At 56.5% G+C, this 24,191-nt stretch overlaps 3 protein-coding genes across 5 annotated transcripts in view; 2 read left to right on the top strand and 1 right to left on the bottom strand.

The window, feature by feature from the left end:
* Window positions 1-7,396, top strand: part of SNX8 (sorting nexin 8) — a 39,619-nt gene extending 32,223 nt beyond the window's left edge. Inside the window, exons 8-12 of one of the 3 annotated variants that reach the window (XR_009406906.1) lie at window positions 1,556-1,624; window positions 3,009-3,158; window positions 3,524-3,673; window positions 4,752-4,918; window positions 6,539-7,396. Coding sequence is in view for 2 of the 3 variants with exons in the window: in XM_059414291.1 (XP_059270274.1) it covers window positions 1,556-1,624; window positions 3,009-3,158; window positions 3,524-3,673; window positions 4,752-4,862 (480 nt within the window). In the remaining variant the exon portion in view is untranslated. Of the gene's footprint in view, window positions 1-1,555; window positions 1,625-3,008; window positions 3,159-3,523; window positions 3,674-4,751 lie in introns of all 3 variants that reach the window. The other 2 variants (XM_059414292.1, XM_059414291.1) reach the window with 2 other exon arrangements.
* Window positions 7,397-7,703: 307 nt separating this feature from the next.
* NUDT1 (nudix hydrolase 1) lies at window positions 7,704-18,453 on the bottom strand. Its single transcript, XM_059414295.1, has 4 exons — window positions 18,345-18,453; window positions 16,718-16,886; window positions 8,246-8,391; window positions 7,704-7,995 (listed from the first exon to the last, which is right to left on the bottom strand). The coding sequence occupies exons 2-4, from the start codon at window positions 16,867-16,869 to the stop codon at window positions 7,823-7,825; spliced, it is 471 nt and encodes a 156-aa protein (XP_059270278.1). The 5' UTR covers window positions 16,870-16,886; window positions 18,345-18,453; the 3' UTR covers window positions 7,704-7,822.
* Window positions 18,437-23,823, top strand: MRM2 (mitochondrial rRNA methyltransferase 2). The gene is made up of 3 exons (XM_059414293.1): window positions 18,437-18,510; window positions 20,420-20,709; window positions 22,654-23,823. Exons 1-3 carry the CDS (start codon window positions 18,503-18,505, stop codon window positions 23,094-23,096), a joined length of 741 nt encoding a protein of 246 aa, XP_059270276.1. The 5' UTR covers window positions 18,437-18,502; the 3' UTR covers window positions 23,097-23,823.
* The last annotated feature ends 368 nt before the right edge of the window (window positions 23,824-24,191 follow it).

Genomic DNA, 24,191 nt, shown 5'->3' with positions numbered 1-24,191 from the left:
TCAGTGGGTAGCCTCATGCGGGGGTGGGGGAACGCGTAGGGGTGTGCCGTGAATCCCTGGGCATCACGCAGAACAGAAACTCCTCTAACTTTGTCATCTCCAGTGTTTTCCAGCTGAGATTTGGATGCTGTGTTTCTGCCTTTGAAGAGGGAGAGAGGGTTCAGGCTTCTGATGTGGTTCAAGTTCATAGATTTGAACCTCTCTCCCTCCCCCTGCCCCCAAGCTCTGAGATTCTCTGATAGCTCTGGGATGCTGCTTTGAAATGTGATGTCTGAGGAAGTGCCACTTCCTGACTATTCCTCGTGGTTTTCATGTTGGAGTGAAATTAATACAGTTTTTAATGTGAAACTGGATCAAACAACCGTCAGGACTTTTCACCCAGCACGGCTCAGGACTCACTCAGCACTGTTCACTCTCACTGCATGAGGATGGACATCCGAGGGCTGGTTTTCCTAACTCTGTTTCCACATAGCCTAGTTTTATTCTTCCCAGACCTGTTAGGGGCCCCAGGTTGTCCCCCCCGTGGGACAATGGAGACTCCCAGTGGGCTGTATTTTTCCACTTTGATGGGATGGTGGTTTGGGGTCTTGTGCGGCATTGGACAAGAATTGGGACCTAGCCAGTGATGTGAGCAGGAATGGCCCCTCAGCTGCTAGGCCGGGGAACCTCCATCCTCCTGTGCCCCTCCACCCAGTCAGGAGGGAGCAGGGTGCCTGTGGACCTTTGGTGTTTTCCTTTCTGAGTTTAAAAAACCTGGAACATGCCTGTTATTTTCCTGTGACTTTTATTGGCTAGTCTTGGCTTTAGGTGAGGGAATGAGTGGCCTGGAACCTCTGAGCTCAGCAGGTGTGAGTCCTGGTTCCCCTGACTTGGTGGCAGAACCTGGGCAGGAGCCCCTGGCTCCTAGGGCAGTGCTTGTAACCTGGTCAGACTTGCCCTCCTCATTTTCCCCATTCTCTGTCTTTTGGCTGTACCCTCTAGACACACGGTCTGATGTGTGGTTTCTGAGATGAGCTTTTCATGCCATTGCTGGAGCCCTAGAGGTTGTGAAAGGGGCTCATTTCTCTGAGGAGCCCACACTGTACCTCGGAGAGGTGAGGTTCTCACCATACACCTGAGAGAGGCACTTGGTGAATGACTAGGAGGTTTCAGCAAAACACCCAGGCAAGGTGCTCAGCAAACACCCGGGTGAGGTGCTCGGCAAGTGCTGGTGGCTGAGGGCCATGAGCTGTGCTAGAGCCCTTCAGGACATGTGGCTGTGAGCACAGTGTTAGTAGGGAGGGTTCCCAGGAAGCCAACCCAGCGCCAACTGTACTTGGGTGTCAAACAGTGAGCACAAGTGGGCAGGTGGTCTTGGGAACTGAGGCCGTAGTTTTCATCTAGCTGCAGGGCTCTGTGGCTTCCCTGCCTTGTGTTGGGGGTCTGTCATATGGGAAGGGGGCTCTTCTGCAGAGCTGGCTGGTGGCTGCTGGGGGTGGGGAGAGCCAGCTCAGGCCTACGGATGGGTCTGTGGGTCCTGTGGTGCTCGGCGTGGTCACCCACCCTTGTTTTCTAGGGCAAACAGGAAGAGAATGACGTGGTGGAGAAATTGAACCTCTTCTTGGATTTGCTCCAGTCGTATAAAGTGAGTCTGGTCTCTCATGGTCTCTCATGGGTGTGACTCCTGAGGATGAAGGACCGCGAACCCAGGGCTGTGGAGGGAAGATGGGCCGTAGGCAGTCTGGCCAGTGTTACTGCCCCTTGGCAGGTTCTGTAGGTGCTCTGGGCTGTGGCCCCTGCAGGTGTGCGGACAATTCTCTGGCTTCCCTTGGTCTGAGAGTGGCAGCTGTGTGTGCACGCATGCGTGTGAGCATATACGTATGCCTGTATGTGTGGATGTATCCATGTGCATGAGCTGTGTGTGTGTGCATATTTGTGTGTGTGTATGAGGGTGTGCACGAGTGTGTATGTATGTGCTTGTGTGAACGTGTATACATTTGTGTTTATGTATGAGTGTGTATAGGTGTGAGTATGGGTATGTTTGTGTGCACATGCATATGCATGAGTGTATATGCATGCACGTGACCGTGTGCACGTGTACGCATATGTAGGCATCTGTGTGCACACGTGCATGTGTATGAGCATGGGTGCACCTGGGGATACACACACGTCCATGCACACACGTGCATATGCATGTGCATGTGACTGCTCAGGCACATGTGTACATGTAGGCATGTGAGCGTGTGTGCTTGCGGACGTGTGTGTGTGTGACTGTTGTAGCTCCCACCACATAACTGAGGGGCTGGTCTGGTGCTGAGGGAGCTTGTCTCTTCCTCGGGCAGAGGTTCTGGGCAGTCCGACTCTGGCTCTGTGCAGAGCTGGCTTCTGGACTGGGGCGGTGTTGGTGATGGGCTAGAGTGTCTGTGAAGCAGAGAATCCTTCGTGCTGAGGGTATATATTCGTGCCCAGTACTTTGAGGAAGGTTCCAGAAGGGATCTCTCCATTAAGATGGATGGTAGTCAGATCACCTTGAGATCACAGCACTGTCATTCTGTGGCCAGTGTTTCCCACAGGACTCCTGACTGGGGCTATTTCAGGGTCCCTGGGAAATGCCAGTGTATCTTTTGGAGACGGGCCTTTCTGTTACTGGAGGGACATGGGCTTCCTGTCACTGGGCAGCGGGGAAGTCGGCGGTCCACCTTCCATTGTCCCTGTCCATTTTCCCTTGTGGACAGGACCTTTTTTTGTGGGTTTTTAGTTTGTGGTGCTGATGTGTGCTGCAGCCCATCCTGGTTTGACCCTGGGCCTGTCACCTGAGCGGCTCTGTTCCACGAACACATGCTGAGCGTGGAGCAAGTGGGCATGGTGTGAGCGGTTTCCGAAGAGGAAGGGGCTCATGCATGAACAGTGTGGACTTTGGAGCGTGTGTCTCCTCCCGTAGTTCCCCTTTCCACGCTGCCTCTCATGGAGGGAGGGTGGCTCCGGGGCCCTTCTGGCCGGTGGTTGAGCGCAGCTGCCCCTCCCCCCAGGACCTGTGCGAGCGGCACGAGAAGGGCGTGCTGCATAAGCACCAGCGTGCCCTGCACAAGTACAGCCTGATGAAGAGGCAGATGCTGAGCGCTGCTGTGCAGAGCCGTGAGCCCGAGTCGGTGGAGCAGCTGGAGTCCCGCATCGTTGAGGTGGTTCTCGCATGGGGATGGGGTGGCCTGTGAGCAGGCCTGACGGGGCTGCTGCATGCCCAGCCTGGCTGGACCCTGGAGCGGTACTTTGGGGCCTGGCTCCGGGCTTTCAGAGTGCTTCTGCCTGGGGCCGCCATAACCGGCGATATAGCTGCGGCCGGGGGGCGCTGGGGTGGGCAGGTGGCCCCGCAGTGTCCTGAGCAGTGCCTCCAGGATGCCTGGTTGGGGCAAGTGGCTTGGAGTTTGCCTCGGCGGTGCTGCGGGGAAGGGGTGGTGGTGGCGGGCTCGGGGCGGGGTTGGTGGCGTGTTGGTGCAGTGCTCCTTGTGTCCGCGGGGCCGGGAGCAAGGGTAGCTTGTGTGTGCAGCAGGAGAACGCCATCCAGACAATGGAGCTGCGGAGCTACTTCTCCCTGTACTGCCTGCACCAGGAGACGCAGCTGGTCCATGCGTACCTGCCTCTCACCTCCCACATCCTCGGGGCCTTTGTCAACTCGCAGATCCAAGGGCACAAGGAGGTGGGTCTCCCCGCGCCTGCCTGGGCTCTGCCTGGGAGCCTGGCACTTGCTGGCCTCGTGAACTGCCAGGGAAGGGTCACGAGCTGGGGAGCACAGGACCTGGAAACAAGCCCTGGTCACAGCTGCTGTCTTACACGTACCCTGAACAGCAGTGGCAGAGTTGTCCCCTTGACTCATGGGGTTGGGGGGAGGTGCAGCGTGAGACCATGAAGGAAGCAGCATTCCTCCTCTCCTGGAGGAATTTTGGAGTCGGGTAAAGCACAGCATCCCCAGAATTGAGACAAGAGATGGGACGCATCAGGCAGAGAGGGCAAGGGGTTGGTACAGACCCCGGTTCACGTCCTCTGGGTGGCGGCTCCTGAATTGCTTGGAACAGGTGCTCTGCATGTCTGGAGACTTGGCAAGGTATGCGGCTGCCTGCCTGGCCCCATGACTCGGCTGTGCCTTTTACCCTCTGTGGCAAGTTTCCATTCCAAAACATGGTGTGTACTGTGCGCCTCCAAGATGGGCGTGGGATGCGGAGGGCGATTGGCTGCAAGCGTCTGGGACTGCTGTGTCCCTGTCCATGGGCGAGGGTCCTGATGCAGCGGCCAGAGAGGAAGGGGCTTGTCCCCTCTGGGGGAGGTCCACACAGGGGAGTGGGCTCCGAGCCTCCCTCCTCCCTGGGCTGCCGGTAGCCGCTCCTCAACCCAGATACCGGAGTGTGAGCTGGTGGCTGCCGCACATCTGACTCCCACACCCACGTTTGTTGTGTGTTTCTCTGGCGAAGCCCTCATGTGCGACCCATCACCCTGGGGGGCCAGTGCTGGCAGAGTGGTCAAGGTGGCAGGCCCCACCTTCTGGCCCGCGTGCAGGGCGTGTGGTTCCCTCCAGTTTCAGCGTCCCTAGTGGAGGAAGGGGCAGAGATGGCGAGGGAAGGGCCAGTGGCCCCCTGGTCTGGCGGTGCTGGGGGAGGTGGCACGGGGCACCACATGGGCTATGCTGGGGCTCCTCGGGGGTTTTACGGAGAGCCGTCTGCTGGGGCGTGTAGCCAGCTCGTGGCCTTTCTCATCCCGCTGTGCTCCCTCTCGTCCTCCAGATGAGCAAGGTGTGGAACGACCTGCAGCCCAAGCTCAGCTGCCTCTTCGCAGGACCCAGCAGCTCCCTGCTCCCGCCGGGGCCCCTGCAGGACGGCAGGTCTTCTCACTAGTGCCAGAGGCCTGGGGCAGGAGCTCCAGCGGCCTCACTAAAACCTCTTTCTAAATGGTGTGTCCCTCTTTTTAATTCCCTTCAGACAGCGGCTGCCCCTGCCCACCGCAGGGTCCCCGGTGTTGGGCTGATGTCCGGGCCGGGTGGGGGTGGGGTTGGAAAGTAGGGCGGAGGCCACAGGAATCTGCTCAACTGCCCCTGACCACCCCCTGCCCCCACCTTCCACACTGTGCCTGTGAGTCTGGCTGGGAGAAGCTGAGGGTCCCTGGAATGGTTTTCTCCGATCCCCAGAGGGCAGGGCAGCGGGATAGTTTCCATGTGCTGGGGGGCCATGTGCAGGGTCCCCCAGGGGCTTAGAGCAGTTGGGAGGGTCTGGATGAGCTGGCCCCACAGAGGGCAGGACTGTCCGTATGTCGAATGAGAGGTGGCTGTATCGGGCACATCCCTGGAGGCCAGCAGGATGTCTTGGGAAGGTGTGGGCATGGCAGTGTGAGTGTGTGTGGGGTGGGGATTCGGGGGGGCGCTGGGCACACAGACGGTGTTAATTTCTAGGAGACAAGCCTGGGGGAGTGCTGTGGGGGCCGTGGCTTAGTCTCTGGGGAAAGTGTCCTGTGTCTCCTCTACCTGCGTGTATACTCATTCTCTAATGCGTGTGTGCCCAGCGGTTTGCAGTGTTGGAGACAAGGTGAACTGTTGCATCTGTTTGTCCCAGTGCAGCAATGGCTCTGTTCTCTCAGCTGCCTGGATGCCCCTCTCTTTGCAGAGCGCACCTTGAGCCTGGAGGCTGGAAGGGCACAGGAAGGCCGGCGGGTGGGGGCAGTGTCCTAGCTGGCCTCGGCAGGAGGGGGCCATGTTGCCATGGCTGACCTGCTTTAAACTGACCTCATTTGCTCTGGGAGCTCAGACCCTTGCTTCTAGCCTCCCTCAGCACGCACAGGCCCAGAGGGCATCTGTTCAGGAGTCTGGGGTTCCTGCGTGTTGAGGTCCTGGGTGTTTCCTGTTAGGAATCCCTTCTGTGTCCGCAGGCAGGGTGCATCCTCCAAGGTCTGCAGCCCTCTGAGCTCACTGTCTTTGCCCCCGAGTGGGGCTGGTGGTTCTGACCTCACGGCAGGATTCCTGAGATTCACGCCTTCTGGGGGTGCGTGCAGACGTGCAGGGCTTCTCTTGGGTCTTGTCTGCCTGTGTGTCTTCACACGGCATGGGGACTGAGGGTGACTTCTGTACCCGCAGGCATGTGGGTTTCCCCGAGGGCACTGTGCATACTGCAGTCTGGGGGAACGTGTCCTTTTGGTCTGGCCGGACAACCGTGTCAGGTGGGGACTCGGGCCCACCCCACACATGGGTTCTGCCTGTGCTGGCAGAGCAGCTGTGGGGGTGTAGGGGGTGGTGGTGGTAAGCCAGTTGTGCCCTACCCAGCCTGTGGCCTTGTGAGGGTGGCTTGTGCCTTCCTGGGCTCTGAGAGAGCAGGGCAGCGTGCCTGCAGAGCCCAGCACATCAGGAGCTGCTTTGGTTACTGGCCTGTTTCTGGGTGGTTGCTTGCGTTCTGACCCCCACTGTAGAAATGGGTTCTCAGGTGCTGTGAGTGGGTCTGTGCGGTCCTGAGGGCTGCTCCCACGGCCTTGTGTACACTTGAGCCATAAAGCAGGAGCCTTAAGTCTCCTGTTCTGTCCCTACCAGCTGTTGCTCACCCGCACATGCCCTGGCCGTGGCTGGCGAGAGACGGGCCACCCCAGGACCATGGAGACACCCTGAGCAGGCCCTGCCTCGCACGTGCTGGGCAGCAGCATGAAGGCGGGAGGGCTGGCGCAGGGAGGGCCTCCTCACCCAGGCCCGAGGAGATTTCCAGCTCCAGAGCCTTGCAGTGTGCTTTCTGAAGAGGACTTGCGGACGACTGTGTTCTTGCCGTGGAAGCTGGGAGCCACTCTGGCCTGCTGCTCTTGGCTGGAGGGGTGTTTCTGACCCAAGCCCTCCCTCCCCCAGGTCCTGCAGAGAGGTCAACAGATAAGACTTGCTGGGGGTGGGGTGGGGGAGTCACGTCCTCCTGGTGCCCTCAGCTGGGGACGGTAGAGGCCACCTTTGGTCCCGCACACAGCCTCCATGTGCCCCTGTGCCTGGGCTGTTGTGCTCAGTGATGTCCTGGGAGGCCTAGGCTGCCCAGGAGGGTGGGATGGCCTTGTCGTCCATGGCCCGCACAGTCCGATGGCACCGGCCAGAGCCCTGCTCTGTACTCTGGCAAGGCTGGAGTGGAACCCTGCCCAGGACCTTCCAGCCTGGACCTCGCTCACTTGCTGTGGCCTGCAGATGTGTGGCAGGAGCAGAAGACGCAGGCTCTGATGTGGGTGTGCATGGGGCCGCATGGACTGGTGCTGGGCTGCTTCTGTCCCCCCTCGGGGATGCAGTTTGCTGTGCGGAGCACTTTATGAGGCTGTGGGGGTCAGTGATTACTATACCCAGTAAACTGGAATTGTTCACAAACGGCCTACATTCCAAGATTTTTACGTAAGCACGAAAAACCATTAAACCTGTTTATGACAGTTGGTAAAGCTGTGCATTCTCTGCCTCCCCCCTTCCTGGCAGTCAGAGATGTGGACAGCCTCTGGTGAATTAGACCAGGGTTTTAGCCCTGGGCCACGACTGCCTCAGTTTCCCCATGACGTCAGGGTGGTGAGTAAGGAGGATACAGCTTCTCGCCCATGCAGGTCCCAACAAGAACCTGTGGCATGGCACAAGGCAGCGCCCGGCCCTCCAGCTGTCCTCTCTGCTCCAGGCTGTGGTCATGGCCAGCCGTCTGGCAGCTTCCTGAGGATGGACCTGGGTTGGCCGTACCAGGGTCTGCAAGGAGTGTGGAAAAGGCAAAGGGTCTTTATTTTCGCCTCCACCCACCTCACCCCACCCCTGCCTTGGGGCTCTGAGCAGGTGATGAGGGTCCTGTAGCCTGCAGGGGCCAGGGTTCTCCTTCCTTTACAGCTTGTCCACCTCGCGGAGCGTGTAGTCCAGGATGGTGTTGGGACCCTGGAACTTGAAGTACCCCTGGAATTTCTTCTTCTGAAGCAGAAGGGGAAACCAGTAGCTGTCATCGGGCCACATGTCCGCAAAGGGGATCTGGTCTAGCTGGAACCACTGAGGGCGCATTTCTGTAGCGTGTGGAAAGGAAAGAGTGCGCATGTTCCACCTGGGCTGCAGCTGCCCCTCGGTGAGCAATCCCCATGCACATCTGTGAGGAACTGGACACGCTCTGGGGTTCAGTCCTCCCAGCTGTGTCCCTGTGTGGAAGAGGAACAGGGCTTAGAGTTGGGTGCTGGCGCAGCGCCTGCCTCCCGGGACCTGGACCTGGCTTCCCCTTGCCCGCTGGGGTAGGGAGAAGGGACGGACTCCCACACTCACCGTCGCTCTCCATGGGCGTCCCCTGGACACTCTCTGTGCAGAAAATGTGCACGTCCATCAGCTCAGGCTCACCCACGAACTCAAACACGATGTGGCCCACCTTGTGAAGCGTGTTCACAGTCAGACCACTCTCCTCCTGTAGCTCCCTGCAGGTGGGGTTGGTGGCTATTACAGCGAGGCGCTGGGGGGATGTGGAGGAGCAGGGGGGCGGGGGGGGTGCAACCGGAACATGCGAGCACTTCCTGACCTGGCAGGACTTGACAGTTAATCTGGGGACTGTTTAAATCCTGATTCTGTTAAGAGGTTCTGGTTCAGGGCAGACAGGTCAACCCAGTTCAACAGCCCACGAGCCGCGGGGCAGCCCAGACCCGGCCGAGCTCAGCTGCTTGGGGGCCATGTGGGGGCAGGCGGCAGAACTGGGACCCTCCTACCCTGTCCAGCTCCTGCTGTTCCTGTGGGCTGGCAACAGCCACGCAGATGCTTTCTGTGGGCCGTAGGCTCCAGGCACCTGGGCCTGGAACCCGAAGATCCCCTCTGCTCATGCCCATGCTCAGAAAGCACAGGATCACACACAGGTTCCCGTGGTCTCCCGAGGAGGCACCCCAACCCTCCAGCTGGCTCCCCCGCAGCTGATCACAGGGGACCCACCCCCCACCCCAGCACAAGTGTGAGGCACGACAGCAGAACCAGGCTGCCCCCGAATGTTCTGATGCTGGCCTGTTTCACAGTATCCCCAGACCACATGTTCGTGGCAGACAATGTGGCCAGCACCCCTGGACACCTCCCCAGAAGGAGCACTTGTGACCAGTACTGTGTAATCTCTGGGCTGTCTCCCTCATGTATGCCTTTACACGCCTGCAGACACGATGCATGTGCTCGTGCCCACAACTCACGCGGGAGCAGAGCAGCCCCTACACTTCCCGAAGCTTGGCCAGTTTCCCAACCAGTGCGGGTCCCTAGATGGTAACAGTGGCCGGCTGACCGGTTACAAGGCCCCGGCGAGGAGTCGCTTTGCATGCACGCCTTGAGCCGCTCACGTCTGCCCAGCTAGTGGCTCCACTGCCTCCTTCACTCGTGGTCCAGCAGCCAGCGCTTCCTGGAAGCTCCATACTTGGGACTTGTGGGCTCTCCAGGCTGTGGCAGCAGTGGGGCTCTGTCTGTTCCTTCTTGGGGGAGTCTCGGTTCCCTCCTGCCCTGTATTTATTTGTTTCTGTAAGTGTTCTCATTATGCCTGACCGTTTATAGTTGTATGCAATGAAGGTTGTTTATTTTCCTTAAGCTTTGATCTCTGGGTTCTGTTAGGGACACAATGCATAATTGCTTCCTGTACTGGAATGAGAAGCCAGGGAAGCTGCTTTGCTCACTAAACACAGACACACACACGTGGGGTCTCAGTGCTCAGATTCCAACAGACACCTTCCTCCGCGCAGCACCTACCCCGAGCTCCCGGGAAGGCCTGTGGGGGCGTCATGGCAGCCGGCTGCCACTGAAGACCAGGCCCAACTGGCTCTGAAAGCTGGAATTTATTCACTGCCACGGCTAATTAAAACTAGACTTGACCTAAAAACATGAATATGTGTCTTCACTTGGGGGTGCAAATAGCTCCCCAATTCAAAGTCCTGGCTCCCCGTGGGGCCTCCCCCAGCACTCCGGCAGCAGGCTGGTGGGCCTCATTTTGAAGAACCTCACCTAGTGATTTTGTGTTTTGACTAGTTTTGGCTAATCTTCCCCGAATACACAGCAGTGCATGAAATATCAGTAACCTCACTTCACAGGCTGGGATAATTAGCAGGGATGACAATTTCAGTTTTGCTAGAGTGTCGGATTGTATGCTCAGCTCTCCAGATGGCAGAGAACAGGGTGAGTCATGCGTTAAACAAAATGACAGCAGCCAAGTCTCTGGGTGGGTGTGGGGGTCCCCGTAGCCCCTCCTGAGGTTCTCTGAACATGGTGCTCTGCCATCATGCTGGGGGCGTCTGGTATGATGGCCAGAGAGATGGGACCTCTCCACCCAGAGAGATCGGCCCCCTCCAGGGCCCAAACCTGACTCTGACAGGTCCCCAAGTGCCTGGAACCTACACCCCCTTCCCCCTAAGAATGTTGCATCTTTGCTGCTAACACAGCTGCTTCCCCAGGGATGATGGCTTATGTGGCCACCCCAGGTCTGCGGTGAGGAAACCTGTGCCCTGCTCTGGGATCCATAAGGGCATAAGGGGAGCATGGTGGACAAGGCATGGGCCAGGCTCCCTGTAGAGACCATCCCCACTCCTGCCAGCAGCCCAGACAGCTGTCATGGCCCAGGGTTGATGCTGGAGTTGGTCATCCCTGTGGCCTGTGGGGCCCTGAGCACTAAAAATGGACTAGAGTGCCAGCGGGCCCCTCCCTTTCAACCACAGGGATAGGGGCACAATTCTCCATTGTCAGAGAGGTCCTGACCTCTGGCTCTATCCTGGGCACTGGGCTGGTACCCCAGTGGCCCTGGGGAGAGGAGCTGGGATTCCTGGAGAGGGCGCCTCAGAGCTGACCCCAAGTCCAGGAGCCAGTGTGGGGCCGTGCAGCCCGCTGGGTGGACTGTGTGGGGCCAAACTTCTTCCTTCAGCCTCAGGGTAGGCCTGCCGCTGCTTTCATGAAGAATGTCTGTGGCACCATGGCCCGGCCCTCTGCTTCTGAGCATGGGAACCATGCCTGCTCTGTGGCCAAGGAGGATGTCCTCCAGGGGGAGCAGGTCCTCCAGGGGGAGCATGCTGCCTGCAGGGGCACGATGTGCCCTTGTGGACACCAGGGGGCAGCCGGGAGGAAGCGCCCTCCAGGGCCCCACTCATTGGATGAGGCCTCCAGAGTGTGAAAGATTCCAAGCCTTTGAGGACAACGGGCACCTTTAGAACATGGCTGTGAGTGAGCCTGACAATAAAAGTTCGCTGACTCCATGAGGGATGTAACCTCTGGTGAGGCCAGGACAGAGCGACAAGTTCAGGGCCACAGCGGCCTCTGTGGTCAAGCGAGTGTCTGGAGGGCAGACGCCAGGGCCCAGCACAGCAGCTCAGTTACCCATCTGGCTGCGGACACCTCTGTGTGGCACTGGGTTACAGTGGCACAGGAAATGGACATCAGGCTCCATGTCATGTTGCCCTGTGATTATGCCAGAGGGGGGCTGCAGGCAGTGGAAGATGTGGTCTCCTTAACAGAAGATGCTGTGGCAGCCAGACATCGGGATGGATGAATCTTGATCTCTGTCTTCACTGCACCCCAAAATCCATCCCAAGATGGAGCGGCGGCTATCTAACACTCCTGAACATTCCAGAAGAAAACTTAGGGCAATGTGTCCTTAAGCTTGGGATAGGCAAAGATTTCTTTAAAAGAATGTAGAAATGCTGCCTTGTAAAGAAAAAGCTGTAGCCGGGATCCCATTAAGAGAAGACTTGCGCTCATCGAGGTATCAAGAACAAAGAGGCAAGCCATGGAGAGGAGACCGGCAGGGGGCTGCACGTGGCCGGGGGAAGACTGTGAGCCGGAGGGCATCTCGACAGAATGGCCGAACACAGAACAGCAAAGAGAACAAAGATCGGAAAAAACTGAACAAAATATCCAGGGTGTGGGACAGCCAGGAAACAGGAACCACGTGTAACAGGAACACCGGTGGGAGGAGAGAGAGAAGGACAAGAAGACATGACTGGGAATTGTCTCGAATTAATGTCAGACACCAAAGTACAGGTCCTGGATCTCAGCAGACCAAATATGATGAAAGTCAGACACGTTACCTTCAAAGTGTAATAAATCAAAGATAAAGAAAAGACCCAGGGCGCCTGGGGGCTCAGTTGGCTGAGTGCCTGACTCTTGATTTCAGCTCAGGTCATGATCTCAGGGTTTTGGGACTGAGCCCTGCATTGGGCTCCTTGCTCGGTGTGGAGTCTGCTTGGGATTTTCTCTCTCCCTCTGCCTCTCTCCCCACTCACATACACACCCTCTAAGATAAAGCAAATAAAATCTAAAAAAAAAAAAAAATTAAAAGAAAAAAGTCCTGAAAGGAGCCAGAGGCAGAAAGCACCTGCCCCAGAGAGGAACAGGGTAGGACTCACCTCTGACTCCTGAGACGCAGGGTGGGCAAGACGGGAAGTAGGCCAGCTAGAGTTCGGAGAAAAAACAAAACCCACCAGCCTAGAATTCTGTACTCCCCTTCCCTTTGAAAGGGAAGGTGAAATACAGACTTTCTTAAAGAAAAATGGAGGGACTCTTATTACCAGCACACTTGCCTGCTAAGAAATACGAGAACAAATTCTTAGAAGGAAAGGGATAGATCAGACCTCGCAGCTGCACAGAGAATGCAAGAGCGTGGAAGGAGTAGGTGAAGTCAAGATCAAACAGTTTAATTTTTTTAAAAAAAGATTTTATTCATGGGGCGCCTGGGTGGCTCAGTGGATTAAGCCTCTGCCTTCGGCTCAGGTCGTGATCTCGGGGTCCTGGGATCCAGCCCCGCACCGGGCTCTCTGCTCAGCAGGGAGCCTGCTTCCCTTCCTCTCTCTCTGCCTGCCTCTCTGTCTACCTGTGATCTCTGTCTGTCAAAAAAAAAAAAAATCTTAAAAAAAAAAGATTTTATTTATTTGAGAGAGAGAAAGCAAGAGAGTGAGAGCATGAGCTGGGGAGGGGGGCAGAGGCAGAGGCAGAAGCAGGCTCCCTGCTGAGTAAGGAGCCTGACATGGGATTCTATCCCAGGACCCTGAGATCATGACCTGAGCCAAAGGCAGACGGTTAGCTTAACTGCTGAAAGGTCTGAGCCACTCAGGCTCCCCAAGGTGAAACAGTTTTAACTCTTAACTGATGTTAACAGGTATCCATTTGCTCAAAGTAACAGGATGTATCTCCTTCTACCCTGTGTGTGCACCACCCACATGCCTACATAAAGGGAACAGCCACAAGGATACCGGGCTGGGGGCTGGAGTTGGGATGTCTGTTGTCAGGAGGCAGGCAAACTGCCCATGGGACGGGACAGCGCCTGGATTAGCTGTAAATTCTGGGGCAAGTAGCAGAACAGTCACATAAGGAGAGCTGACCTGCTAAAAAAAGAGATGGATGGACTCCTAGAAGGTGCTCAGTTAACACCACAAAACCAAGAAAAGGAGAGGAAGACAAAAACAGGAACTCAGACCAAGGGTTCAGATATGAACCCAACCGTAGGAGTCTCTACTTGGAACATCAATGGACCACACGCTCCCGTGGAAGGCAGATGGTCGGAGGGGATCAGAAAGCAAGACCACCTGTCTGCACGGAACCACGTGGATAGAAAGATTACAGGCATGAAGGATAAAATGATAAAGATTAAAAAATACAGATCAAAAGTAAGTGGAGAAAAACATACCATGTGAACTAATGAAAGCAGGAATATCCGCCTGGATTTCAGGCGTCGGGAATAACGATGGGTATTATGTGTGGGTAAAGCGGCCACTTCTCCACGACACAATCTTTAACATGCACGCATGTGCCTCAAAAGAGAGTCAAACGACAGCAGGCAAAAACTAACAGAACTCCAAGGAGAAATAGATGAATCCACCATCCTCGTGCGAGACTTCAAGCAGGAAATCAGTAAGGATGTGGAAGTGTATAAAGAACGACAAATCCTTAAGAATAAGACAGGCAGGGGCGCCTGGGTGGCTCGGTGGGTTAAGCCTCTGCCTTCAGCTCAGGTCATGATCTCAGGGTCCCGGGATCGAGCCCCACATCTGGCTCTCTGTTCAGCGGGGGGCCTGTCCCCTTCCCCCCACCACCTGCTTCTCTGTCTGCCTACTTGTGATCTCTGTCAAATAAATAAATTCTTAAAAAAAAAAAGGCAACCCAGTTTTTAAAAAATGGGCAAAAGATTGAGGCAGACAGTTCACAAAGACCAGACATCCAAGTGGCCCGCGGACACGGACCAGGTGCACCAGTTCAAGCCCTCGGGGCAAACACAAGGTCGTGGAGACCTGGGTCCCTCCAGAGCAGCTGAAATCAGAGAAAGTACCTGTTGCTGATTGCACCTCTGGCGGAGCTCCTGCTCCGGGTCGTGAGCAGGACTCGGGGCTCTGCATGCCCCGCCCTGGGGAGCAGCCACCAGAAAAGCTGACATGGCACAGGTAACCTGGGACTGCTGATGGCGGTGCCCCTGGTGGCTGCCACCTGGGAACAGCCAGGGCCCAGGCACAGGACAGAGACGGCGGACACGGCTGGTGTGTGAGCTGCAGAAATGCACAGGGGCACCTGGTGGCACACACCAGGGCGCACATGCGTCACTGCACTCTTGGGACATTTTAGAACAGACCGAATCTTCGACTGTGACAGAGGCCAGCGGAGAGGTGGCCCTTTCCATCTCCTGATCGCTGTGCTGGCCACATGATGGGCCCATTTCTCAAGTGTTCCTGGTGAAGATGGGTGTAGGCGGACTTCAGGACCAGTGTGGTTCATGGAGCTTTGGGGTGTGGGGATGGCAGGGAAAGGAATCATTAGCTGTGAGGGTCAGTGGGGTCACCTGCCGAGATGGGAAGTTTGTGGTGGGTGAGCAGCCAGGCGAGGAGGGAGGATGAGCTGGGGGCATCTGAGGGGCAGTGGCGGGAGAAGGGTGTGGCTGGACCCCAGGGGGCTCTAGGGGTGACACACGAGGTTGGTTTAATGGTACCGGACGCTTTAAAGGGACCTCACGCATGAGTGCCAGACAGAGACCCCGATGCAGTTTCAGGAAGGCTGCCTGGGGGTCATGTGGAGAATGGACTCAGGAGGGAGAGGGCAGAGCGGGGAGTCCAGGTGGGAAGGGGAGGTCTGGGTGTGACAGCAGCAGGAGGCCGACCGAGAGGGATTCAAATTCCATCCCGGGGACAGAGAGCATGTCCTGCTTCATCTCCAGGAAACATTTCCTGCCTGATCCCACACCTGCCCTGCAGGAAGGCCACCATCACACTCAGTACTGAGGATCTGGGGTGAGTGAGGCTTTGTTACGTATGTGCCTCGATCAGGAAATGCGGAACATAGAGAGGGCAGAAGGGAAAGGCCCTAAGAAATCAGAGGCCTGGAAGTTTGCTTGCTTGTCTCCAGGACGGCAGAGAATGGAGGTGAAGCTGTCTGTACCCCACGAGGCCCACAGTGCACACACCTCTGCATGGTCCTGCCCCTCCAGCCTCTGGGCATCTGTGGTGCTACTTTCCACCTGCCACCTGCTTGGACCAAACGTCAGGTCCTTTGGGAATTTTCCCTTTTGCCTGGTTATCTGCCCAGGCTCTTTATTCTGGATGCCCCAGACTACTGGGTGTCCACTAGGCCCACTCTCCACACACGTCCTCATGAACCCGGCAGCCAGGCTAGATGAGAGCTCGGCAGGGTGGGTCGGGACCTGTTCCCGTGTCCTGACACTGAGCAGAGCCCTAAAGATCGGTGACCCGGTGAACAGTCTCAGCAGAACAAAGACATTTGGGTGGTTGGCAGAACGCCCACTGGCACCCCCTGGTTGTCCATATTCCATGCCATTTCTTCTGCAGCCCAGCCCACCTCCGGGGTAGCTCACAGGCCCAGATGCCAGAGTGTCAGCAGACTGGGCTCTGTCCCTGCTGTGCCGTCCCCAGGCAGGATCGGTCACATGGCCTTGCACTTGCCAAGGCCAATGACACCCTGTGGCATGCTGGGTCCTGGACCCATGACGGGGAGGTGCATGCCATGGACAGTGCAGCCATGGCTTTTCACACTGGGCTGTGGGCCAGCCATACACCGTGAAGTCTGCTTGGTGACCGGCGATCAAAGGAAGAACAGGACAGGACATGTGTTCATGCCCCGTTACTGGTGGGAGCACTGCTGCTCAGGGGTTGTCATGTTTAGAAAACCCTAAACTCGAGAACCACCAGGCTATAGTGCCTGTAGCCTTCTTCCCTTCCAGGACCCTCACTGGTATGCATGTGGGGCTCTGTTCCCTGCCCAGGGAAAGCAGCCTTAATTAAGGTTGCCAGCTTTCTTCAGAATAACATCCTAATGGTGAAGGCTTGTGTAGTGCTTGGTGACATTTACACACAATTTCATTTTATCTGCACATGCCTATGAGGAGAAAGAAGGGCAAAGGCTTGAAATCGGAGAGCTGTGTGATCGCAGACAAGCTGCTTGGCCTCTCTGGGCTTTGCTTCCCGCCCTTGGGTAGTGTTGAGGATTAAGGGAGTGTGTGCATGTGCTTGAAAAGGCTGAGACAGAAAGGCTCATCATTGGCTCCCCTGAACAGACCAAGACGTCCAGAGTTGGACCAGCCCCATAGCTAGAAGAAGCTGCAGCCTTAAGCCACTCCCAGCGACCCAAGCAACACAGAGCACACACATGGCACTTGCTGCCCTTCCACACCCTTTGCGAGAGGCAGGAGATGTTCCTGTCATTCCCATTCCGCAGATGAAAGAACGGAGGTCCAAGGGCTCGGTCAGGAGCTCCAGCCTATCCCCTCGGGAGCTGGTGGTGTGGTCAGGCCCACCCTTCCCTCACCTTTTGGCCCCGTCCTCGATGGTCTCTCCGTCTTGAACTTTGCCCCCGAAGCCATTCCAGCGGCCGACCCCGAAGCCTCTCTTCTTCATGCCCAAGAGCACTCGCTGAGGCTGCAGCACCAGCACCAAGGTGTAGAGCCTGGAAGTGCCCATGGTCCCCTGGAGAGCCCCTGAGGAAGGCAAGAGGGCTGGGTCAGCCTGACCTGGGTGCAGAGGGGGTGGGATGGAGGCCAGGGCCCGGGTGAAATGGGAATGTGCCGTGGAAGGGAGGGAGGGGAAGCCTACTAAGTCATCTCCCAGCCCTCCCCCACATGCTCACCTCTGAACAAGTGGGCTTCCGGGCTAGAAAGGGGCTTGGCCCCGCGAAGCCAGCAGCAACAGTGGCCAGGCCCCCAGCACGAGGTGGCCTTGTCAACCCCTCCTCCGCCTGAGCACAGAAGCTGGAGGGCGGTCCACCCCCGGGTGCCAACATCACCATGCAGGTTAGCCCGTGGCCTTTTCACCAGTGGGGACTTCTTCTGGCCTATGGGGATCTGCCTTCTGCCCCTCAGCAGTAGCTGACCTGCAGAGTCCCAGGGAGTGCGTAGCTCCTGAAGGCACAGAGCCCCCCCAGGAAGGCTGGTTCACCCTCCAGCCTGTGACAACCATTGCTGCTCTGGGATCTTGTACTGGAACCACAAGGGGCCCCCTTCTGCTCTAGTAGGGGAGCATGGGCCTGAGGAAAACTGTGACTGCTGGAGATATGGTGGAGAGCCAAGAGCAGGTCCCCTGTCCATGCAGCCCCAGTGCAGCCTGGGGCCCACTGAACACAAGTGTCTCCCCCTGGGGTCCACGCTGGATGAGGAGCAGGAGTAGGGATCCTTTTGGGAAGTTCCCGTGTCCCCCAAGGCACTTTCAGCTGGGTCTGGCGTTGCGGGTGGGTCTCTATGCCTGCGTACTTTGTCGTGATCTTCATGAGCTCTGGCCCAGAGCCCTGGCTTCCCAGTGAACTATGTTGGTGACGAAGAGGATCCTGGGAGCGTCAGCGACCACTTAGGAAGCACTCACTATGCGCGTCTCAAAAAGTATTCATTTAACAAACCCAACAACTCCGTGAGCTAAGACTTGCTTTCTCCATTTCCAGAGGAAGAAGTGGAAGCTGAGAGGCAGAGTGGGCTCAAAGGGCAGACTCGATGCCCCAGTCTGGGTCTAGCTCCACTGGTGCACAGATACCGTAAGAAGCCGCTGGAGTCCTCGGAGAGGGGCTGGGAGGCTGTCGCAGATGGGGCGGCCCTATCTGTTAGCCGTGGGGTCCCAGTCTAGTCACTGTAGACGGAGGCCCCTTCCCAGGGCTCTCAACGGTGATATCCGCTATCCGCAGAGCCCCAGGCCGGCCTTACACAGCGCGGGGGCTTGGGACATCAGGTCCTCGGGCTGCGAGACCGCGCAGTCCGGGATCCACTCCTCCGACCTCTGCTCACCTGGCCCCCCGCCCCCCTCCCCCCAGGTCCGCGAGCCCTGCCCTCTTCTACCCGGTCCTGCTATCACCCGGCCCCGCCCGCCCCTTCCCCTCTCCCAGGTCCCACGAGTCCCCCAAGGTTCCCGATCACTAGGCCCCGCCCCCGCGCCTTCCCCTCTCCTCAGCTCACCAGACCCGGGCTCTGCTCCCGGGCTCTCGGATCCCTGTTCTTCCAACCCGCGTTCCGCGCGCGCTTTCGGAACCCGGGCGCTGCTTCCGGGGGCGTGGCCTCGGGCCGGAAGTGATGCAGCTACTTCCGGCGCGGGCGGCCGCGGCGGGTCTGCAGCAATGGCTCGGTGAGTGAGATTGGAAGGTTGGTGCGGCTGTGCGCGCAGCCGGCATTTACCGAGCGCCTGTTGCAAGCGTGAGGCGGGGAGGAGGAGCGGCCAGGGACGCGTCCCGGGTTCCCGCGGCGGAAACGGGGCGCGGACGCGGGCATCCCCGGCGAAGTGCCTAGGAGCGGACTTCCAATATGAAGCCAGTATTCGGACGGCTCCCAAGGAGTGGCGGGCGGGCGGAGGGGGCAGGTGAGGGGGCGCTGCAGGTGGAGGGTGGGGAAAGAGTTGGGGGCAGGTGAGGGGGCGCTGCTGATGTAGGGTGGGGAGAGCGGACAGGGCAGGTGAGGGGGACGGTGGAGGCTGGAGGGTGGGGAAAGAGTTGGGGGCAGGTGGGGAGACGCTGCAAGTGGAGGTGAAGCTTGCGAAGGGCACATCAGGTCTGAAGGCTGTGAGGGCTCCCACGAGTGGCCATTGTGCTGAACCCCAGACGTGGGTGGGCGCTGGAGGTCAGCTGGCAAATCTGCAGGTCTAGGTGGGTGTGACTCGTTTCCAGCCTTTCCCCCAATTGTGGAAGTTGGTTCTGGGGCCCAGGACTGCTCTGTGTTCCTCTCAGGAGACCCCTTAACGCTCTTTGAAGGCAGCAGTTGCAGTTGGTGTGTCCTGATCTTGCCAGGATGCTTTGGTTGTTGAGGGGGCTTTGGCCTGGAGCCATGGGGATGATGGTAGGCTCTTTCCATCAGAAACGTGGATGCAGAATTTAGAAATATAGAAATATGTAATATGAAATATAGAAATATGAAATGTGTAGGGTGGTGCTGTGAGTTCACTAGGGGACGTCGGGGGAGCTCCTGGCAGTGGATAAGCTGTTAAAAACTTGACTTTGCCAAAGAGACTTGGAAATGGTCCTTCACCTGGTCACACAGGTAGAGTTCAGCTGCATAAGGTGGTGTGACCGGTAAGGCCCTGTGTTGGCCTCTGCAACCATGGAGCTAAGTGAGGTCAGGGCCTGTCCTCGGGGGTTCTCTCGCAGTCCCACAGAGCCCAAGGGAAAGTTGTACTGGGCAAGGAGGAGTTACTGTCGTTGGTATTAACAGTAGTATTAACCAGGGCAGGAATAACGTTGGTTGACACAAAGTGACTATCAGTGATGTTCGAGTCTTCCTTCTGAAGTCCACGAGTGGAAGACGGTTCTTCCCTACAAGGTGACGACTGCTGTGCTGGCTTGCTTGGGTGCTGTGAGAAAGCAACCCAGGCCGGGCGGCTGGAACGGCATGGACTTCCGCCTCTCAGTGCTGGGGGCTGCAGGCCCAGGTCAAGCTGTGGGCAGGGCTGGTTTCTCCTGAGGCCCCTCTCCTTGGCCTGTAGATGGCTGCCTTCCCCTGTGTCTCCACCTGCAGTCTTTCCTATGTGCATGTGTGTCCCTTTTTTTTTTTTTTTTTTTTAAAGATTTTTATTTATTTATTGAGAGAGAGGTAGTGAGAGAGAGCATGAGCGAGGAGAAATCAGAGGGAGAAGCAGACTCCCCATGGAGCTGGGAGCCCGATGCGGGACTTGATCCTAGGACTCCGGGATCATGACCTGAGCCGAAGGCAGTCGTCCAACCAACTGAGCCACCCAGGCGTCCCACGTGTGTCCCTTTTTTAATGAAGACACCAGTCATACTGGATTCGGACCTGTATGGTCTCATTTTAACCGAACCACCTCTTTAAAGATCATTTCTATTTTGAGGTACTGGGGTTAGGACTTTAACACATGCATTTGGGGAGGGGCTCAGTTCACCCCATTCCACCTGCTTTTGGGTTGGGTAGCTTGCCAAGTATTCTCCCCCCTCGGGCCTGCAGGCACCGTCTCTAAAAACATATGGTTTGAACCAGGGAGCCTCCTGTCCGTGTGATGCCAACCCGTTTGCTCCCTTTTTCTCCATGAGGTCCTGGAAGCTGATAGGTACGACCCTTCGGTGTCAAAGGTTTCATGCTGCCAGGAGTCACTGCAAGGGTCGGACCGGGGCTGAGCACCTGTGGCTGACGCGCCATTTTAAGGACCCATTCGTGAAGGCTGCGAAGGTGGAGAGTTACCGGTGCCGAAGTGCCTTCAAGCTCCTGGAGGTGGACGACAGGCATAAGATCCTGCGGCCTGGCCTCCGGGTGTTAGACTGTGGGGCGGCCCCCGGGGCCTGGAGCCAGGTGGCCGTGCAGAGGGTCAACGCTGCGGGCACAGGTAAGGCCCCTGACCACCCTGGGTCAGCAGGCGTGAGCCAGCTGCCCTCCACCAGAGAATTTGGGGGTGGCCAAGCCACTTGGTGGCTTGTTTGGTAGTAAGAAGGGTGAAAGTAGAACACTGATGTTTTTGAAACGACGGACACGGTAGAAGGCTCTAGTGCAGGTTTAAAACACCTTAAATCGCACCATGTTTGTGCGTACATCAGTGCGTCGGCGTGCCCCCTTCCAGAGTTTGCTTTTGCACACATAACTATATATGTATGTTTTCTCTAAAAAAACATTAGTATCCCACATCCATAATCTTCTTGCTGATTTGGAGCCCTAATGGAGGTGGGTTTTTTCACCTACTGATACACTGACATCTTTCTGCAACAGTACAGCTGAATCAACCCCAGGGGTTCCCAGGCCCTGGTCCTCGAAGCCCAGGGGTTCCCCACAGTCCCGCTGGGGCTGCTCCAGGAGCACCCGCCGCTGGGGCTCTGGGTTTTCCCCTCCAGCTTGGCCTGAGGGACTCTGCTGTTGCCGTTTTTTATTTTAGGATATTGTCAAAGATTTTCTATATGAAAATGGTTCCCCTGGCTAATCAATGGGGATCCTATACCCTCAGTTTAGAAAACCACGTTGTCCCTTCAAATGCTTGTGCAGAGCTCCAGAGGACTGCTGTCTGGCGCTGCTTGGCCAGCCTCCTCTTGGGCATCAGCGTGCCTCCCAGGTCTTCTGCTAGTGTGTTTCCCTCCCTCTCTTTCCTGCTGTAAAATCGGAGGCTGCCACCATCCCTGGCATTCTGTGAACTAGGCCGATTGACAAGGGCCGCTGTCACACATTGTCCTACTGAAGATTGGGGTTCAGAGGAGTTTGCTGGTCTACTGAAAGCAGAGGCTGGGAGTGCCGCTCCCTGCATTCACGTCTAAGATCCAGCCTCGTTACTGTGATGGGATGCCTGCAGGGGCTCTAGAACAGGTGGGAAAAAATGTTTTTAGCTCAATAAATATTGCCTGAGTGAAGGAATTTGTGTCAGAGACTTCAGTTCCTTTTCCTACCACTGAGCCTACCCACAGATCCAACAAGTGATTTCAGTGCTTCCCATCCCTGTAATTGCTCTTCAGGAGAAGGATAAAGATGGCCAAGTTTAACCTACAGGAAGACGTGTGGATAAAATGATTGGGTTTCTTTTCTTCCCAGAAGAAAATCCCAAGCCATTTGTCTCTAGTGGACCCCTCCCCGCCAGGTTATAACACATGGGATATGAGATGTAGAATGTCCTCCTTTCCAGGGATGAAAATGGTATTTTCTCCTTTGAAAAATGTACTCTACAAAGTACCTGACTTCCAGTCTTTACATAAAGTAAAACACACGTTACCCCGCCATGGAATAGCCTCTGCTAAGCAGACGGAACCAGCAAGTCTATGATGCACCCTGAACTGGTGCCCCCTGCTCCCCGTGGGTGCTGGCAGAGTGGGGGCCCTCGCTGGTGTGGGAGAGGGCCTCCGACGGGGACACCTGGGCCGTGAGGGGGTAGACCCACTTCTGGGGGCTGCTGTCCCGCAGGCAGGAGGGGGTCCTGCTTGGGGCGAGTGAAACAGTGGCATCTTTATTGCGCCATCAGTGCCGCTGAAACCTGTGCGAGGGTTTGGGTTCTGTACCTTGACTTCCTGTCTCTGTACCACTTTCTTGGCTTGTTTCTGGTAGCTTCTGCATTGAAAGCAGTTGGGTTAAGCTGGAGAGCGGATGTGTTGACTGCAGAGGTAGTAGATATATTAGGGCCTCTCTTTGCGCTATGTCTGTGTAGATGGAGAGAGCTGAGGAAGGGCCTTGAGTCTACTCTCTTGAGTTTGCTCCTGTCCTTCGTCCTGACTTCCTGACCTTTTATTTCCATTTTTCTCTTTGTATTTCTGAGGGATGGTTCAGGATGTAAATAATGGACTCACTTTCTCTTCTTTAGATCCCAGTGCTCCCGTTGGCTTTGTGCTTGGGGTTGATCTTCTTCACGTGTTCCCCCTGGAAGGAGCAACTTTCTTGTGCCCCGCTGATGTGACTGACCCAAGAACCCTCCAGAGAATCCGAGAACTGCTTCCTGGAGGGAGAGCAGATGTGATTCTGAGTGACATGGCACCCAATGCCACAGGGATCCGCAGCCTGGATCACGACAGGCTCATTGGCTTGTGCTCGTCCCTTCTGGACCTCACTCCAGATGTCCTGGAGCCTGGCGGAACATTCCTTTGCAAAACGTGGGCTGGAAGTCAGAGCCTGGCATTACGGAAGCGACTGACAGGGCAGTTCCAGAACACCAGGACAGTGAAACCCAGAGCCAGCAGGAAGGAGTCGGCAGAGGTGTACCTCTTGGCCACACAGTACCAAAGAGGGAAGGATTTTGCAGAGGACTGAGAGTTTCTTCCGTCATTTCTGAGCCTTGTTCACTGCAAGTGTCATCTGAGCTCTTGCCAGGAGTGTGGCAGGAGGGCGGGGAGTGGATTCAGGGCTTGACTGGGGATGCAGGAGGCACGATAAGTGGATCTTTGTTTGAAGCCAAAAAGGTACAACAAAACAATATTCGCTGGCCGGGATGTACCATCAGAAACCGTCTCTAGGATGTGATTCGTGAGGCGGAGAGGAAAGGATGAAAGGACAGTGGCAAGGTGCTGGCAGCACACTTGGGCCTTGGTGTGGCCTTCATGTAACTGTCACATCACAGAGAAAGTCTCCACCCCTGCCCCTGGACTGACTGACTGCAGCAGTCAGTCTTCTCCTTGTCATTTTGCTTATATAGTGCTAAGTGTGCAGACCTCAACTTTCAAGCTGGGGATTAATCTCCACCACTCTGGTGGATGATATGTTAATCCCATCTTCAAGTAGCGGGAGTTCCCCTGCGGTTAGGGAAGGCATTTGGTGTGAGTTACCCATGGGGTGGATGTGCTTTGTTTTGTTCCTGGAATCCTGGGGGTGTCCCCAAGACTGGCAGTGGCCCGAGCAAGCAACCATGTAGTGTGTGCATCTATTTCCTTCTACTCTCTTCCAGGAACTCAATGAGGCTTTACAGAACAATGTAGACTGTGCGATTTTAATGGATTTCCATGCTTTTAAGTTTGTTTTTATAAAAATTGGTTTCTCCAAAGCCATTTCCTGGAGGCGTGCTCATCCCTCATGAAGAGTGTATTGACTCTATCACTGATTAAATCTCAGGGATGGAAGATACCCATAATCTCCGCGAGGGCCCGAGATCTCAGTCTAGCACTCTGAAGTGGCTGAAAGCCGGATTTAGCATTTTTCCATTATATTTGGTGGTGGTCAGTTATGTCTGAGACTCCCCTGTCCTACCCCCAGCACTTCCCCTGTTCCCATCCTATTTCACACCCTGGGGGGCATTGCAGATCTTCCAGACCCTGGGGGGTATGCAGACCCTCCAGAGCCCCGGGGGTGGGGGTGGGGAGCATATCCTTCAGACTCTGACCTTTGGGGCACAGTGCAGACCCTGCAGACCCC

Source organism: Mustela nigripes, chromosome 11 (assembly GCF_022355385.1).
Source record: "Mustela nigripes isolate SB6536 chromosome 11, MUSNIG.SB6536, whole genome shotgun sequence".
In the NCBI taxonomy this organism is placed as follows: Eukaryota; Metazoa; Chordata; class Mammalia; order Carnivora; family Mustelidae; genus Mustela; species Mustela nigripes.
The sequence above is the reverse complement of the archived record's forward strand: the minus strand, read 5'-3'. Positions and strand labels throughout refer to the sequence as shown.

Coding starts and splice junctions, on each gene's coding strand:
- NUDT1 (XM_059414295.1), bottom strand. CDS start 16,869: ATGGGCACTTCCAGGCTCTACACCTTGGTGCTGGTGCTGCAGCCTCAG. Junction 8,392..16,717: donor ATCGAGGACGGGGCCAAAAG/GTGAGGGAAGGG, acceptor CCCCACCTGCAG/GGAGCTACAGGAGGAGAGTG. Junction 7,996..8,245: donor GACGCCCATGGAGAGCGACG/GTGAGTGTGGGA, acceptor CACACGCTACAG/AAATGCGCCCTCAGTGGTTC.
- MRM2 (XM_059414293.1), top strand. Junction 20,710..22,653: donor GGTCAACGCTGCGGGCACAG/GTAAGGCCCCTG, acceptor TCTCTTCTTTAG/ATCCCAGTGCTCCCGTTGGC.